Source organism: Scyliorhinus canicula, chromosome 13 (genome assembly GCF_902713615.1).
Source record: "Scyliorhinus canicula chromosome 13, sScyCan1.1, whole genome shotgun sequence".
Taxonomy (NCBI): Eukaryota; Metazoa; Chordata; class Chondrichthyes; order Carcharhiniformes; family Scyliorhinidae; genus Scyliorhinus; species Scyliorhinus canicula.
In genome coordinates this window covers 11,404,680-11,419,174 of record NC_052158.1, presented here as the reverse complement: position 1 = coordinate 11,419,174, position 14,495 = coordinate 11,404,680, and the positions used below count along the sequence as shown (strand labels likewise).

At 57.6% G+C, this 14,495-nt stretch overlaps 1 protein-coding gene across 1 annotated transcript in view; it reads left to right on the top strand.

Moving 5' to 3' along the window:
- The window catches only part of LOC119976479 (nuclear factor 7, brain-like), a 106,771-nt gene that overhangs the window by 16,106 nt on the left and 76,170 nt on the right, over positions 1 to 14,495 (top strand). Inside the window, exon 5 of the mRNA XM_038817016.1 lies at positions 5,009 to 5,124. Coding sequence (XP_038672944.1) covers positions 5,009 to 5,124 — 116 coding nt within the window. The remainder of the gene's footprint in view (positions 1 to 5,008; positions 5,125 to 14,495) is intronic.

Here is a 14,495-nt window from a genome sequence, read left to right as displayed (position 1 = left end):
AAGGAACTCAGCGAGGCGGACTCCAACCTCTCCTTGTACTAGGGGGTCTCCCTACACTATCCCATTTGGTGTTACACACCCAAGTCGGTGAGGCCGGGCACCGTCATGCTTCAGGTCCGTGTTCTAATTGGGGATAAAGGTTAAAGGGAATGTCGGAGTTTTCTAGCGAGGTTATGGTGGCTTGTCGGGCCAGTCCTTCGAGGGGCATGGGTCAGGGTCCATCATTGGGGAATCACTGAGACGGTCGTGTGGGATCAGGGGTTATGGGGAGAAGGCAGGAGAATAGGGATGAGAAAATATCAGACATGAATGGCGGAGCAAACTCGATGGGCCGAATGGCCTAATTCTGCTCTGATGTCTTATGGTCTTTTGGTAGTTGGTTGGTGCCCTACAGTCACGGGCGAAATGGTTGTGTTGCCCACAGTTGTAACAATGTACTTGTGGGCCTCTGGGCTCAGCTGTATATGGTACCCTGCATCTGGGGTTGGGCGTATGTCCTGTGTGGGCTTATGGTTCCCTGCATCGGTGATCAGCAGGGTATATGGCGGCGGGTAGTTGGGGACTACTGGTCCCCTGATTCTACCTCACCCCACGTTTCGCTACACCGGGCTGGGATTTCAGTTGGGGCAGATGGGATTCATTTTTAATTTTGGGGTGTTCATCTATTTGACTCCCAAGCGCGAGTCATTTTCCGGATAGCCCAGGCCATTGTGTGGATCGTCTTCAGGGTCGTAATTCTCGCATGCTTTGCGACTGGTGTGCGTGGCATGGGCTATCAGGGTCCGGATCCATGTGGATGGGTGATGTGGATCTAGTTAGGCTCTGTTTAGTGAACCGGAAACCCCAATAAACTGGTTCCACAGCCGACTTACAAACGCTGTCGGATGTTCCCCTTGCTTTTGCTGACAATTGTTGAGGCCGTTCGCTCGGTCGTCTCTATTGCATCCTATGGCAGTCAGAACAGCCGCCTTCATTTGGGGCAAGGTTCCCCCTGCTACATTTTGGGGATTGGGTCGGGCAGAGCGGATTGCGGGACTTAGGCACAGGAGGATGAGCTTGACCTCCTCTGCCTCGTCTGACCCATTTAGGACACGGTATTGGCCGATGTTCTCGAAAGGAGCGTTTGTGTCCCCGGTGGGTTCGAACACCCTAATCGCTTTTGCAATGTCAGTGAGCTGAGTCACCGTGTAGGGCGCTATGTAGGTGACATTGGGGTTCTGTCCGTCCTGTCTGCGGGTGGTGACTGGATTCATTGAGACGGGGGTCGGTTCTGGGGCAAGTTCAGGAGGTGCAGTTGGTTCTACCTCTTGGAACGCGGAAGGGGCCGCCCAGTCGGCAGTGGGCCTTGCCGACAACTAGTCAGAGGCATCCTCTTCTAGTTGCTGCCATTCTACCCCTGGGTCACTGTCCCTGGAATTTGTGGTGAAGGTGCACATTACTCCTGTAACTGCCAATTGGGACTGTAATCTGCCTATCCCGCACAGGCATTTGGTATGGTCCACAGCGCGGCTCCTGTTTTCTTTCACTGTTCAGTGTAAGACTTTTACCGCATCCTGCGGGTCGCTGCATTTTAATTTCAGTTCCTCTAATTGGGTAACAGCGGCATCTTTCTCACCGCTAGCGCGCTGTGTTTATTGATGGGCCTTGTCACACTGGGCCTGGTATTCACTCATATGTATGAGGTTGACACGGTTCCTCTCCTCTCTCATTGCTACCTCGGCTTCTAGCTGGTGAATGCATCCAGCAGCGTCCACTAGGTCCTGCTGTAATCTTATTATTTAGCTATCCTTGTGTTCTTTAATTTGATTAAATTTACGACGACCGACCACAACAGTGGCCATCACCAGCAACAACCCCAAAGAAGGAAGGAAGAGCAGAAGCTGAGTATGACTCCAGCAATATTCTCCTTAGGATCCCAGATCTGGTTTAGGGGTTTCGCCCCACTGTACCCACTTGGGCCATTTCCTGTTTTTATATACATGGAGGACATCAACTAACTCGGCACGACTGGCCATCACTATTCTGCTAGAATTTGGTGGGGGTGGAGGGAGAAAACAATCGGGATAAGGGTCTGGTTTCCACTAAATTCCCGCCCACAAAGTTCTTTCAAGTCCCGCAACTATTAGGGGCCTCACGGTAGCATGGTGGTTAGCATCAATGCTTCACAGCTCCAGGGTCCCAGGTTCGATTCCCGGCTGGGTCACTGTCTGTGTGGAGTCTGCACGTCCTCCCCGTGTGTGCGTGGGTTTCCTCCGGGTGCTCCGGTTTCCTCCCACAGTCCAAAGATGTGCGGGTTAGGTGGATTGGCCATGCTAAATTGCCCGTAGTGTAAGGTTAATGGGGGGATTGTTGGGTTACGGGTATGTGGGTTTAAGTAGGGTGATCATTGCTCGGCACAACATCGAGGGCCGAAGGGTCTGTTCTGTGCTGTACTGTTCTATCCTCTGCTGTTTGTGATTTTCATTAACGACTTGGATGAGGGAGTTGAAGGGTGGGTCAGTAAATTTGCAGATGATACGAAGATTGGTGGAGTTGTGGATAGTGAGGAGGGCTGTTGTCGGCTTCAAAGAGGCATAGATAGAATGCAGAGCTGGGCTGAGAAGTGGCAGATGGAGTTTAACCCTGACAAGTGTGAGGTTGTCCATTTTGGAAGGACAAATATGAATGCGGAATACAGGGTTAATGGTAGGGTTCTTGGCATTGTGGAGAAGCAGAGAGATCTTGGGGTCTATGTTCATAGTTCTTTGAAAGTTGCCACTCAAGTGGATAGAGCTGTGAAGAAGGCCTATGGTGTGCTAGCGTTCATTAGCAGAGGGATTGAATTTAAGAGCCGTGAGGTGATGATGCAGCTGTACAAAACCTTGGTCAGGCCACATTTGGAGTACTGTGTGCAGTTCTGGTCACCTCATTTTAGGAAGGACGTGGAAGCTTTGGAAAAGATGCAAAGGAGATTTACCAGGATGTTGCCTGGAATGGAGAGTAGGTCATACGAGGAATGGTTGAGGGTGCTAGGCCTTTTCTCATTAGAACGGAGAAGGATGAGGGGCGACTTGATAGAGGTTTATAAGATGATCAGGGGAATAGATAGAGTAGACAGTCAGAGACTTTTTCCCCGGGTGGAACACACCATTACAAGGGGACATAAATTTAAGATAAATGGTGGAAGATATAGAGGGGATGTCAGAGGTAGGTTCTTTACCCAGAGAGTAGTGGGGGCATGGAATGCACTGCCTGTGGTAGTAGTTGAGTCGGAAAAGTTAGGGACCTTCAAGCGGCTATTGGATAGGTACTTGGATTAGGGTAGAATAATGGAGTGTAGGTTAACTTCTTAAGGGCAGCATGGTAGCATTGTGGATAGCACAATTGCTTCACAGCTCCAGGGTCCCAAGTTCGATTTCGACTTGGGTCACTGTCTGTGTGGAGTCTGCACATCCTCCCCGTGACTGCGTGGGTTTCCTCCGGGTACTCCGGTTTCCTCCCACAGTCCAAAGATGTGCAGGTTGGGTGGATTGGCCATGAAAAATTGTCCAAAATTCTATGATTAACCTAGGACAAAAGTTCGGCGCAACATCGTGGGCCGAAGGGCCTGTTCTGTGCTGTATTTCTCTATCTATCTATCTTTTCTAAAGTTTGTACTCCTCACGTTCCAGACTCCTGGATTATGGCCCAATCAGCTGGTCGAAACTGTATTAGTCCTTCACTCTCTTAAGACTGGCCATTAGGTGGGACAATCTGTCCTCTTATTTCAGGCTCAGACAGAGTGTTGGAGAATACTGGGTTGAAGGTGACTTCGAAGCAACGTATCGCTTCTTATCGAAGGACTGTCTGAGGTGCCATAATGTCCAATTCAGAAACTTCAACCAGCTCTTTAATTAAAGTTTACCCAGATGTCTTCATTTATGACTGGAACAAAGTACGGACATGGATATAATGCAACACACTTTATTAAATAAACCATAAATTACCCACTGTACAAACAAGAAACACCCAGGATTCGACTATATTACCCAAAAAGGTGGTTTGGTAAGTTGTAGATCCGATCCCTGAGTCCCTCTGGTTCCTCTTTGCAAAGGTGATTCTCGCTAGCTGTTTCTTGCTTCCTTTTGGCCTGGTCAGGGTCACCTCACACACCCAGTCTTTGCTTCGACTCTTTGCTCTGAGTCTTTGCTTCGAGTCTTTGCTGCTAGTCCTTTGCTTCTGGTGTCTCTGAGATGCCTACTTTTATTCCCCTCCCTGCCTTTCCAGAAACTTTTCTGGATTCGAGCCAATAAGATCTCGGGAGCGGGTCCCAGCAGCCAATGGGCCGCTTGATGACTGTTTGATAGGCCACCTGAGCCCGCCCCAGGTGTCCCATCTCTGGTGGTGTGGGCTGCACATGACCTGCTCCCATATAAGGTAACAGTGGATACTCCCGGTATCGGAAAGACTGGCTCGATCTGGGCTACGAACAACAGACTTCCTGAGGTTTGACTGCAGTATGAGTTTAAAATGACCACAGTGTTTAAGGAACAAAGAGAGGCAAAGAGATGGAGAGGATCAGGGAGGGAATTCCAGAGCTCAGGACCTCGGCAGCTGAAGGTCCAGCTCCCAATGGGGGAGTGACTAAAATCAGAGAGATTCAAGATGCCAGTAGAGGAGAGCAGGATTCTCGGTGGGTTGGGGGCTCAGTTATTAAGGGTTGAACATTAAGTTCCAGATATTTTAAACCTTTGTCTTTGTTCCACCAACTTTGTTTGTAAAACAGCAAGTGGACAGGCTAAATGTTTCTCTTCTCCTGTGATTTGTGATATCCCGGTAACTAATCTGTCATCAGACTGTGAACCTTTTTCAGGACATGGGGGTTTCCATTCTCTGCCTTTGAATTTCCAAGTTATCCCTTTCTCAGTTATAGAAACGTGATTAATATTTAACTTTCTACATTTTCTCGACCATCAAAAATGCTGAAAACAATTACATACATTGTAAAATCTTCTAACAGAGAAATTTATTGCATTTTTTTAACATCCAGGATTAATGAGGACTCTCTCTCAATCTCAGAATCTGCTGCCGCCCTGTCTATCGGAAAGTTCAAAGGCCCTTTACAGTACACAGCGTGGAGAGAAATGATCAACTCCATTAACCCCGGTAAAACTCTTCTATTCATTTTCCTGATTTTAAATCCAGTTGTGACGGGACTAAAGGGTCTCCAAGGTCCCAGATTAAATATTCACTTTGCCGGTTGTTAATCCTCGGGAGCCTCCCCATTCTCATATTTTACTCTCTGTGGGTTCCTCTGGGTGAGTGTCTGAAGCCATCAGCACCGTGTGTCAAAGCAGTGAAGGGATCTGTATAACCAGAGGAATAGGGCACCAATCTCAGGATGGGAAACCCAATTTGTAGAGGAGACTGGACTGGTCCCGTCTGTCATTCTGGGGAATATTTTTTATCATCGTTTATCGGGAAGACATTCAGATATTAGAGAGCAAGTGTTAAACGGCAGATAATCTGGTTGGTGGATTTGGACACCTTCATCAAGAGGAGGGGCTGCAGAAACTGTGAGTCTGCACTGGATAAGGGAGGGAGTGTGGTGATCTTATTGAAATGTTCAAGGTTCAAAACAGAAGGGAGAATGTAAAAATGTAAGAGTCCAGATCAAAGTAGGTATAGTTTTAAATCTAGAATAGGGAGTTTGGATTGAGTGAGGTTGATTTATTGAGTGACTCCATTGATGGAGCAGGTAGTGAACCAGTGAACGCTGGCCGCCCAGTGGGACATGGCTGACTTGCACCTCAGAGTGGCAGCAGAAATGAAGGAACTCCTGAGATCGCGCAGGCCCGCGGGTCTGTGACGCACAATCGCTCCCCTTGCCGTCCATGAGGGCCTCCGGTGAACGATCCCCCCACCCCCCACCAGGGCGGCCGTGGACTGAGTCCGAGGCCACCACCGGACGTTCCCCTCGGCCGATAGGTGGTTAGAACCACGCCATTGGGAACTCGGCCAGTTTTTCACAGAGAATCGTGGTGGGGCCTCTGTCAATGGCCTCCTACCCGCGCTGCGTAGTTCGCACGCGAGAGACTCCCGAGCGATTGTCCAGGGACCGGAGAATCGTGGACCCTGAGCCGGTGCCGATTTCAGTGTTAACGGCCATTCTGCTCCCCGCGCCAATCACGATTTCGGCGTAGAGGCTCAGAGAATCCCGCCCATGAGGTTAGATTCTCCGCAACACCGCTCCGAAATCGCGAAAAGCGATCGGCCGGTGAATTGCCTCTGATACCCAAACCGGCTTTGATGCTGGTTTGGCGCCGATTTCCGATTCTCCGGTCACCCCAAAATGACGGATTCGCAATAGGTGCCTCGACAACCGATTCTCCGGGTCTGAGCGAATCTGCGGCCTGGATGGGCCGAAGTCCCGACGGCGTGGTTCTAACCACGTATAAAAAATCGCAATGCCGGTGTGCTGGCTGATGCGGCGGTGGGAGGAGGTAGGAGTTGGCGCGGGGGGACTGCGAGCTCCCGTAACGGGCACCGGCCGTGTTTCCTGCAGTGGGAGAGGGGAAGGGGGAGGAAAACAGGACAAGCAGTTGGGAAGCCTCCGACATGACAGGGCGGTGATCATGCAACGGGCGCCATTATGCCGGCCATCCTGGTGCCCACCCACCCTGGTGCCCCTGGGTGAACGCAGAGTTAACGGCCGTATGGGTAAGTGCCCACCCCCCTCCCTGGCCACCCAACCCAACCGGCGACACCCACAGGGGGACCACCCAGGGCCACACCGACGGCAGCCCCCAGTGAGGCAGTGGCATCAAACGGTAGCCCTGGCAGCGGGGACGGGCGCCAGGAGCGGGCAGCGATGGGCCGGGGTGGGGGACATGTGTGGCTCGGCTGCGCGGTGCCAACCGTGGCCACCATGTAGCCCAAGGTACCTGGCTGTGCATGGGTGTATGGCCATGGTAACATTGTGTCCCCTCACCCCCTGCAGATCATAATGTTTGGGCACCACCCAGCGACGCTGGCCACCGTGGCGGGGGCCGCTGCCCTGCATGCAGCCCTGTGGCAGCGTCAGCGCAGGCGGCTGAGAGAGGTGGCGGAGGCCGCAGCAGAGGAGCGGGCTGCAGTGGGGCAGGTACCAACCGCTCAGGCTGGAGGGCCGCCTGCCCGACAGGCCGAGGAGGATCGGGATGAGGGGGAGGAGGAGGAACGGGACAAGGGGGAGGAGAAGGAGGAGGAGGAACGGGACGAGGGGGAGGAGGAACGGGACGAGGGGGAGGAGGGAGGAGGGGACGGGGCGATGGGTAGGAGGGGGAGGAATGGGACGAGGGGGAGGAGGAGGAGGAACGGGACGAGGGGGAGGAGGAGGAGGAACGGGACGAGGGGGAGGAGGAACAGGACGAGGGGGAGGAGGAGGAGGAACGGGACGAGGGGGAGGAGGAACAGGACGAGGGGGAGGAGGAGGAACGGGACGAGGGGAGGAGGAGGAACGGGACGAGGGGGAGGAGGAGGAGGAACGGGGCGAGGGGGAGGAGGAGGAACGGGACGAGGGGGAGGAGGAACGGGACGAGGGGGAGGAGGAGGAACGGGACGAGGGGGAGGAGGGGGAGGAGGAGGAACGGGACAAGGGGGAGGAGGAGGAGGAAAGGGATGAAGGGGAGGAGGAGGAGGAAAGGGACGAGGGGGAGGAGGAGGAACAGGACGGGGGGGAGGAGGAGGAACGGGACGAGTGGGAGGAGGAGGAGGAACGGGATGAGGGGGAGGAGGAGGAGGAACGGGACGAGGGGGAGGAGGAGGAGGAACGGGACGAGGGGGAGGAGGAGGAGGAACGGGACGAGGGGGAGGAGGAGGAGGAACGGGACGAGGGGGAGGAGGAGGAACGGGACGAGGGGGAGGAGGAGGAGGAACGGGACGAGGGGGAGGAGGAGGAGGAGGAATGGGACGAGGGGGAGGAGGAGGAGGAACGGGACGAGGGGGAGGAGGAGGAGGAACGGGACGAGGGGGAGGAGGAGGAGGAACGGGACGAGGGGGAGGAGGAGGAGGAACGGGACGAGGGGGAGGAGGAGGAGGAACGGGACGAGGGGGAGGAGGAGGAGGAACGGGACGAGGGGAGGAGGAGGAGGAACGGGACGAGGGGGAGGAGGTGGAGGAACGGGACGAGGGGGAGGAGGAGGAGGAACGGGATGAGGGGAAGGAGGAGGAGGAGTTGGTGGTGATAAAGGAGGCCCCACGCCTACCGGCGCCGTCAGGAACTCCCGGACCGGGCCGGCAGGGGGAGGCTGCGGATGAGCCGGGAAACCGTCGCTCACATCTGCCACATGATGGCAAACCTGGCACCGCATGGGACTGGGGGAGGACACCCGCTACCGGTGGCCATCAAGGTGACGGTCGCCCTCAACTTTTACACCACGGGGTCGTTCCAGTCGCCGAGTCGGGATCTGTCCGGCATCCCACAGGCATCGGTGCACAGGTGCATCCGTGCCGTCACCAACATCCTGTATGCCCCGGCATTCAGTTCCCTGTGGACCGTGCCCACCAGGATGTCCGGGCAGCGGGGTTCGCTGCCATCGCCAGGATACCCCAGGTGGGCATCGATGGGGTGCATGTCGCCCTATGGGCACCGGCGGATGAGAGGCCGATGTTCAGGAACGGGCACCACTCCATGAACATACAGATGGTCTGTGACCACCAGATGAAGATCCTGCAGCCGGTACCCAGGCAGTGGGCATGACTCGTTTATCTTGGCTCAATCATCCATACCCGGCATGTTCGAGGGACGCCCCCCCCCCCCCCCCCCCCCCCCCCCCCCCCAGCTGCGGGGCTGGTTGCTGGGCAACAGGGGTTACCCATTGCGCTCGTGGCTGGTGACGCCTATACAGAGGCCACAGAGCGACGCGGAGAACCGCTACAATGAGGCCCATTGTTCTACCAGGGGTATGTGGAGAGGTGCTTCGGGGCGCTGATGATGCGCTTTAGGTACCTGGACCGGTCTGGACGGGCCCTCCAGTACGAGGCAAGGAGGGCCGGCATCATTGTTGTGGTCTGCTGCTTCCTCCACAACATCGCGCAGCAGAGGGGCGATGTGCTGGAGGAGGATGAGGAGGCAGGGCAGGCCTTGTCAGACGAGGAGGAGATGGGGCAGAGGGACAATGGGCGGGGCATGCACGGGAGGCTGCACTACGCCACCAGCAGGGGCAGCGAGCGTGGGATGCTTTGGTCGATACACACTTCACCAACTGAACTGGGGGGGGGATTGCTGGGCATGGGCACCACATTACCGCACCCCCTCACTACCGACCTCCCCCACCACTGAACAAACTCACCTCCCCCACCACCGACCACCCCCACCTCCCCCACCACCGAACACTCACCTCCACCACCACCGAACACTCACCTCCCCCACCACCGAACACTCACCTCCCCCACCACCGAACACTCACCTCCCCCACCACCGAACACTCACCTCCCCCACCACCGAACCCGCACCTCCCCCACCACCGAACACTCACCTCCCCCACCACTGAACACTCACCTCCCCCACCACCGAACACTCACCTCCCCCACCACCGAACACTCACCTCTCCCACCACCGAACACTCCCCTCTCCCACCACCGAACACTCACCTCCCCCACCACCGAACACTCACCTCCCCATCACCGAACACTCACCTCCCCCCCCACCGAACCACTCGCATGCACACCACCCCTCCATTATATATATTCCTGGGGCACTGGTTTGCCAGGTCTGGTCCACGGGATGGAGGATGATGTCAGCCCGCTCTGCGATGAGCTCCGAGCTCCACATCGTGAGACAATGTCTGACTCATGGACACAGTAGCACAGGGGTGGGCAAACTTTTCCGTGCAAGGGCCACATTCAGAAATTCACAACTTTAAAGGGCCGCATAGTATATTAAGTAAAATAATTACTTCACCCGATTATGATTCTGGGCGCCTCATAGAGAACATATCGGCCCTCGACGTTGTGCCGAGAAATGATCACCCTACTCAAGTCAACGTATCCACCCTATACCAGTAAGTAACCCAACAGCCCCCCCCCCCCCCCCATTAACCTTAAAAAATAATATTTTTTTAATGACTTGGTGGGCCGCATAAAGACCTTTGGCGGGCCGCATGCGGCCCGCGGGCCGTAGTTTGCCCACCCCTGCAGTAGCACCTCCCAACTGGGTGATCGCTGCGTCCGAGCTGGACAGTCCATCACATGGCCCTGTCGTATCACTGGGGACGGGGTGATGGGGACGTCTGCGGGATTGGGGGGGGGGGGGGGTGTATGGTTCACCCACTGGGACACACTCTTCCACCACCCCTCACCCACAGTGGACATCACTTACCGCCCCACCCCCGCACCCATCGGACAGAGCACCAGAGGCAGCTTTCATCGGTGATAACATGTGTTTAATGTGCAGAGGTATATACAGTCTGTGCCCGAGCCCCTATAACTAAGCTGTGCCCTGCACCCATGCCACCTTAACTGGTGTCTATGTTTCTGGTCTTATGGGCCCTATCACTACACCTAAGTGGTTCCCCAGATGGTACAGCAGGGGTGGAGGTGGACTGCTGTGACCCCTGCCCCGTGATGATGGTCCCCATTGGCGCACGTCTCCTGGGTGGTCCAGGCTGCTCCTCGGGCGTCCCGGCTGGCGTACTGCCGCCCTGTTCTGCCTGCTGCCCACTAGATGCACCAGGGACAGGAGGGGGGTGTCTGAAGTGCTGCGGTGTTACGGGCACCTCCCCTGCAGTGTATGGGCCCCAGCACCTCCTCCTCCCTCGGGGTGCCTGATGGACCCCGGCTTCTCAATGGGATGTGGGTGTGCGCTGCCATTCCTGGAGGCCCGCTCTGGTATCGACCAGGGTCTGGCCATGGAGCTCAGGGAGTGGCCATCCCTGTGATGCCAGCCAGCAGCTGGGCAATGGTGCCGATGCTCTCAGCCATGGCCTGCTGAGACTGGGCCGCACTGCGGAGCACCGCTGCAATCTGTCAGTGGGCAGCCATGTCCTGGGCCATGGCCCCCGCCTGCACAGAATGCCGCAGGCCTTGCACAGCCTGACCCATGTCCGACACCTTCGCCTCCAGTGCCTCCACCACAGACGCCACCCGTGCGGTTTCAGCCTGGGTAGCACGCACGACTGGCACCATTCCCTCCTCCTACACACAGTTGGACTCCTCCAACTGCGTCTGCAGGGGCTGGAAGCCGGCCGTCATCCCCTTCTCTGGTCCCTGGCTCTCTGACTGCACCTGATCTATGGGTGGGAGTGGATATTCCAGGAACCCGGGACCCATCTGGGTGGCAGCTGGTTGCTGGGGCCGGGCTGCCCTCCGACTGTCCGGCCCCTCGGCTGCTCCTCCCTCCACCTGCTGTACCGGAGCGGCTGTGTGGTTCACACCGGTAAGTGTCCCAGAAGCCTCCTCACTAAAGAGCCCAGACGAGGTGATGGTGGAGGGTCTGGGAGATTGCAGTGACGGAAAATTCCTCATCGGACCCGAAGTCCGGGGTCTCCTGGGTTGTGGTTTCCTGGCTCGTTTCGGCCGGAGGGCTGTTGTTACGGCTGCCCTCCCCGTCGGTGCTTAGGTCCCTGGGGGGGCACCGGCCCTGGCACTGGCTGAGGGCGGGGGGCACCGGCCCTGGCACTGGCTGGGGGAGGGGGGGGCACCGGCTGGACCGGGACCATCGCTGGCTGGTCCTGCCAGACACAAGACAGCATGTATGGTCAGACAGACGGACGGGGGTGAGGCATCAGGTAGTGAGTGGGTGGGGTGAGGGAGGGGGGTCAGGGGGGTTGGGGTGCGGGTGGTGGGGTGAGGGGGGTTGGAGTGAGGGTTGGGGTGATGGGGGTGGGGTGAGGGGGGTTGGGGTGATGGGGGTAGGGGGCGAGGTGGGGTGGGGTGAGGGCCGCATACATGTAGGGGGCTCTCACTTGGTGGCGCGCCTCCGACCTCCGCATCAGCAACTTCCCTCTCCTCCGGCCCGCCCCGGCCATTGCGGCTGGCATGGGTGGGTGCAGCCATGTGGGTCAAGGTGGGCTTGCGACTGACCCCCTGAGGGGTGTGGGTGGTGGGTCACATGTGTGTGGGGGTAGGGGGGTTGGTGCCAGGGGCACAGTGCTGGGTACTCACCCTGGCTGCCCTGAGGAGGTTGTGCAGCTTCTTCCTGTTCTGGTCTGCACTCCGGGCCACCACCCAGACGGCGCTGACGGCGTCTGCCACCTCCGCCCAGGCACACCGGACAATGGAGCCTGCGACCCGGCCCGGGGTACAGCACCAGCCTCCTCCCATCCACGGCGTCCAGGAGGGGGTCCAACTCGCTGTCCCTAAATCGCGGAGCTGCTCTGCTGGCGGCCATCTTGCCTGCGACGCTGTCTGTGTGTGTGTGTGTCTGTGTGTGTGTCTGTGTCTGTGTGTGTGTGTGTGTGTGGGGGGGGGGGGGGGGGAGAGGGGGAGAATGGTTATGAGCAGCCGCGGCGTATCGGCGGCCGCTCCCCGGGTGCTTCACGTTCCGCCCGTGCTAGCCCCTGTGGGCCGGTGAATAGCTCCACCTGGAGGCCCGTTGATGCCGTCATGAAACTCCACCGTTTTCACGACGGCATCAACACTTAGCCTCAGTATCGGAGAATCCAGCCCAAGATATTAATCACATGGAGAGGGTGAGGAAATATATATTTCTGGAGATTGTCTTGTGTTGGTTTAAGTGAGGAACACCTGTGGGAGAGACCTTTGAGTTGACTGGAGATTGTAACATTTAAGGTTCAGAATGTCCCGAGGGTTGACACATTCAGATCCTGTCTGAGGGCAGGAGGCTGAACCCTGATGGGAGGTCACAGGTCAGCTCAAGGGTCAGTGAACAACAGTTTGTGTTCAGTTGTGTTTAGTTTAAGGAGCTGGGAGCAGCAGTTGTTGGCAGCAGCTCAGCTGAGGAGCTGGGACTGTGGGACCGACAGGGCCAGGGGTGAGGGGATGGGGGAGGGAGATGGGGGGGTGGATCCCGCAGTGCAAATGGCATATTGGATATTGGAATTCAACCAGCAATGGTGGCCTTCCTGCTGGTCGCCGCAGTCCTGGGGGATGCCCTGCGGCTGTACGAGCGGGAGCTCCTCGAGGAGGAGGAGGAAGCTGCAGCAGCGGAGCGGGCAGCAGCGGAGCGGGCAGCAGAGGGGCAGGCAGCAGCGGAGCAGGGAGCAGAGGGGCAGAGGGCAGCAGCGGAGCAGGCAGCAGCGAAGCAGGCAGCAGAGGGGCAGGCCGCAGCGGAGCAGGCAGCAGCGGAGCGGGCAGCAGCGGAGCGCGCAGCAGCGGAGCAGGCAGCAGCGGAGCGGGCAGCAGAGGGGCAGAGGGCAGCCGCCCAGGTTGGAGAGCCGGCTGTCCAACCGGCCGAGGAGGAGGAGGTCCCAAGGAGGCACCACATGAGGCCTCGTGTCTACCGGCACCGCCTGTCATTCGAGGAGCTGCCGGACCGGGCATTCCGTGGAGGTATGACACCCGCCCCCAAGGTGATGGTTGCCTTGAACTTTTACCCCACGGAGTCCTTGCACGCGCCGAGTGGGGACCTGTCCGGGATCTCACTGACCTCGGTGTACAGGTGTATCCATGCCGTCACGGAGGCCCTATATGCCCAGGCGGATCAATACATCTACTTCGATGTGGACTGAGCCCACCAGGATGCCCGGGCAGCGGCCTTCGCCACCATCACCGGGATGTCCCGGGTCCAGGGGGTGGTCGACGGGATGCATGTCCCCCTACGGGCACCTGAGGATAACAGGCCGCTGTACACAAACCGAAAGGGGTTGACTCGATGAACATGCAGCTGGTTTGTGACCAACAGCTGCGCATCGTACACGTCTGTGCCCGGTAGCCGGGCAGTCAGCAAGACGCCTCTGGTTCGCTGTGGTCTTGGCTGATGACTCCTATCCGGAGGCCACAGACCGATGCGGAGACCCGCTTCAATGACTCGCACACAGCGACCAGCGGTGTGACCAGGCGGTGCTTTGGCTTCCTGAAGATGTGGTTCAGGTATCTGGACCGCTGTGGAGGGACCCTCCAGTATGACACTGAGAGGGTCGCCCATGTCGGCCTGCTGCATCCACCAGAATATCGCACAGCAGAGGGGAGATGTGTTGGAGGAGGAAGAGGAACGCCAGGCCTCATCAGGTGAGGAGGAAGCGGGGCAGGGTGAGGGCGGCCAGGACATGGAGCCCAGGCAGGTGTGGGAGGCAGCATGACGTGTGCACCAGGGCCTACGAGCACGGGACCCGCTGACAGCCAACAAGTTGGGGGGGAGGGGAACTGTCCAGGGGCACGGACACTGCATCCCAACAGCCAACCCCCTCACTTCCCACCTCCCCCCCCCCCCCCATACCCCCCACCTGCAGCCCCCTCCGTGACACATACCTGCTGCACCGCGGGGTGGGGACCCTGGGATGGAGGATGATGACAACCCGCTCTGCGATGAGCTCTGCTGCTCTGCATCGTATGACAATGTCTGACTCCTGCCCACGGTAACACTTTCCACCGTCCAC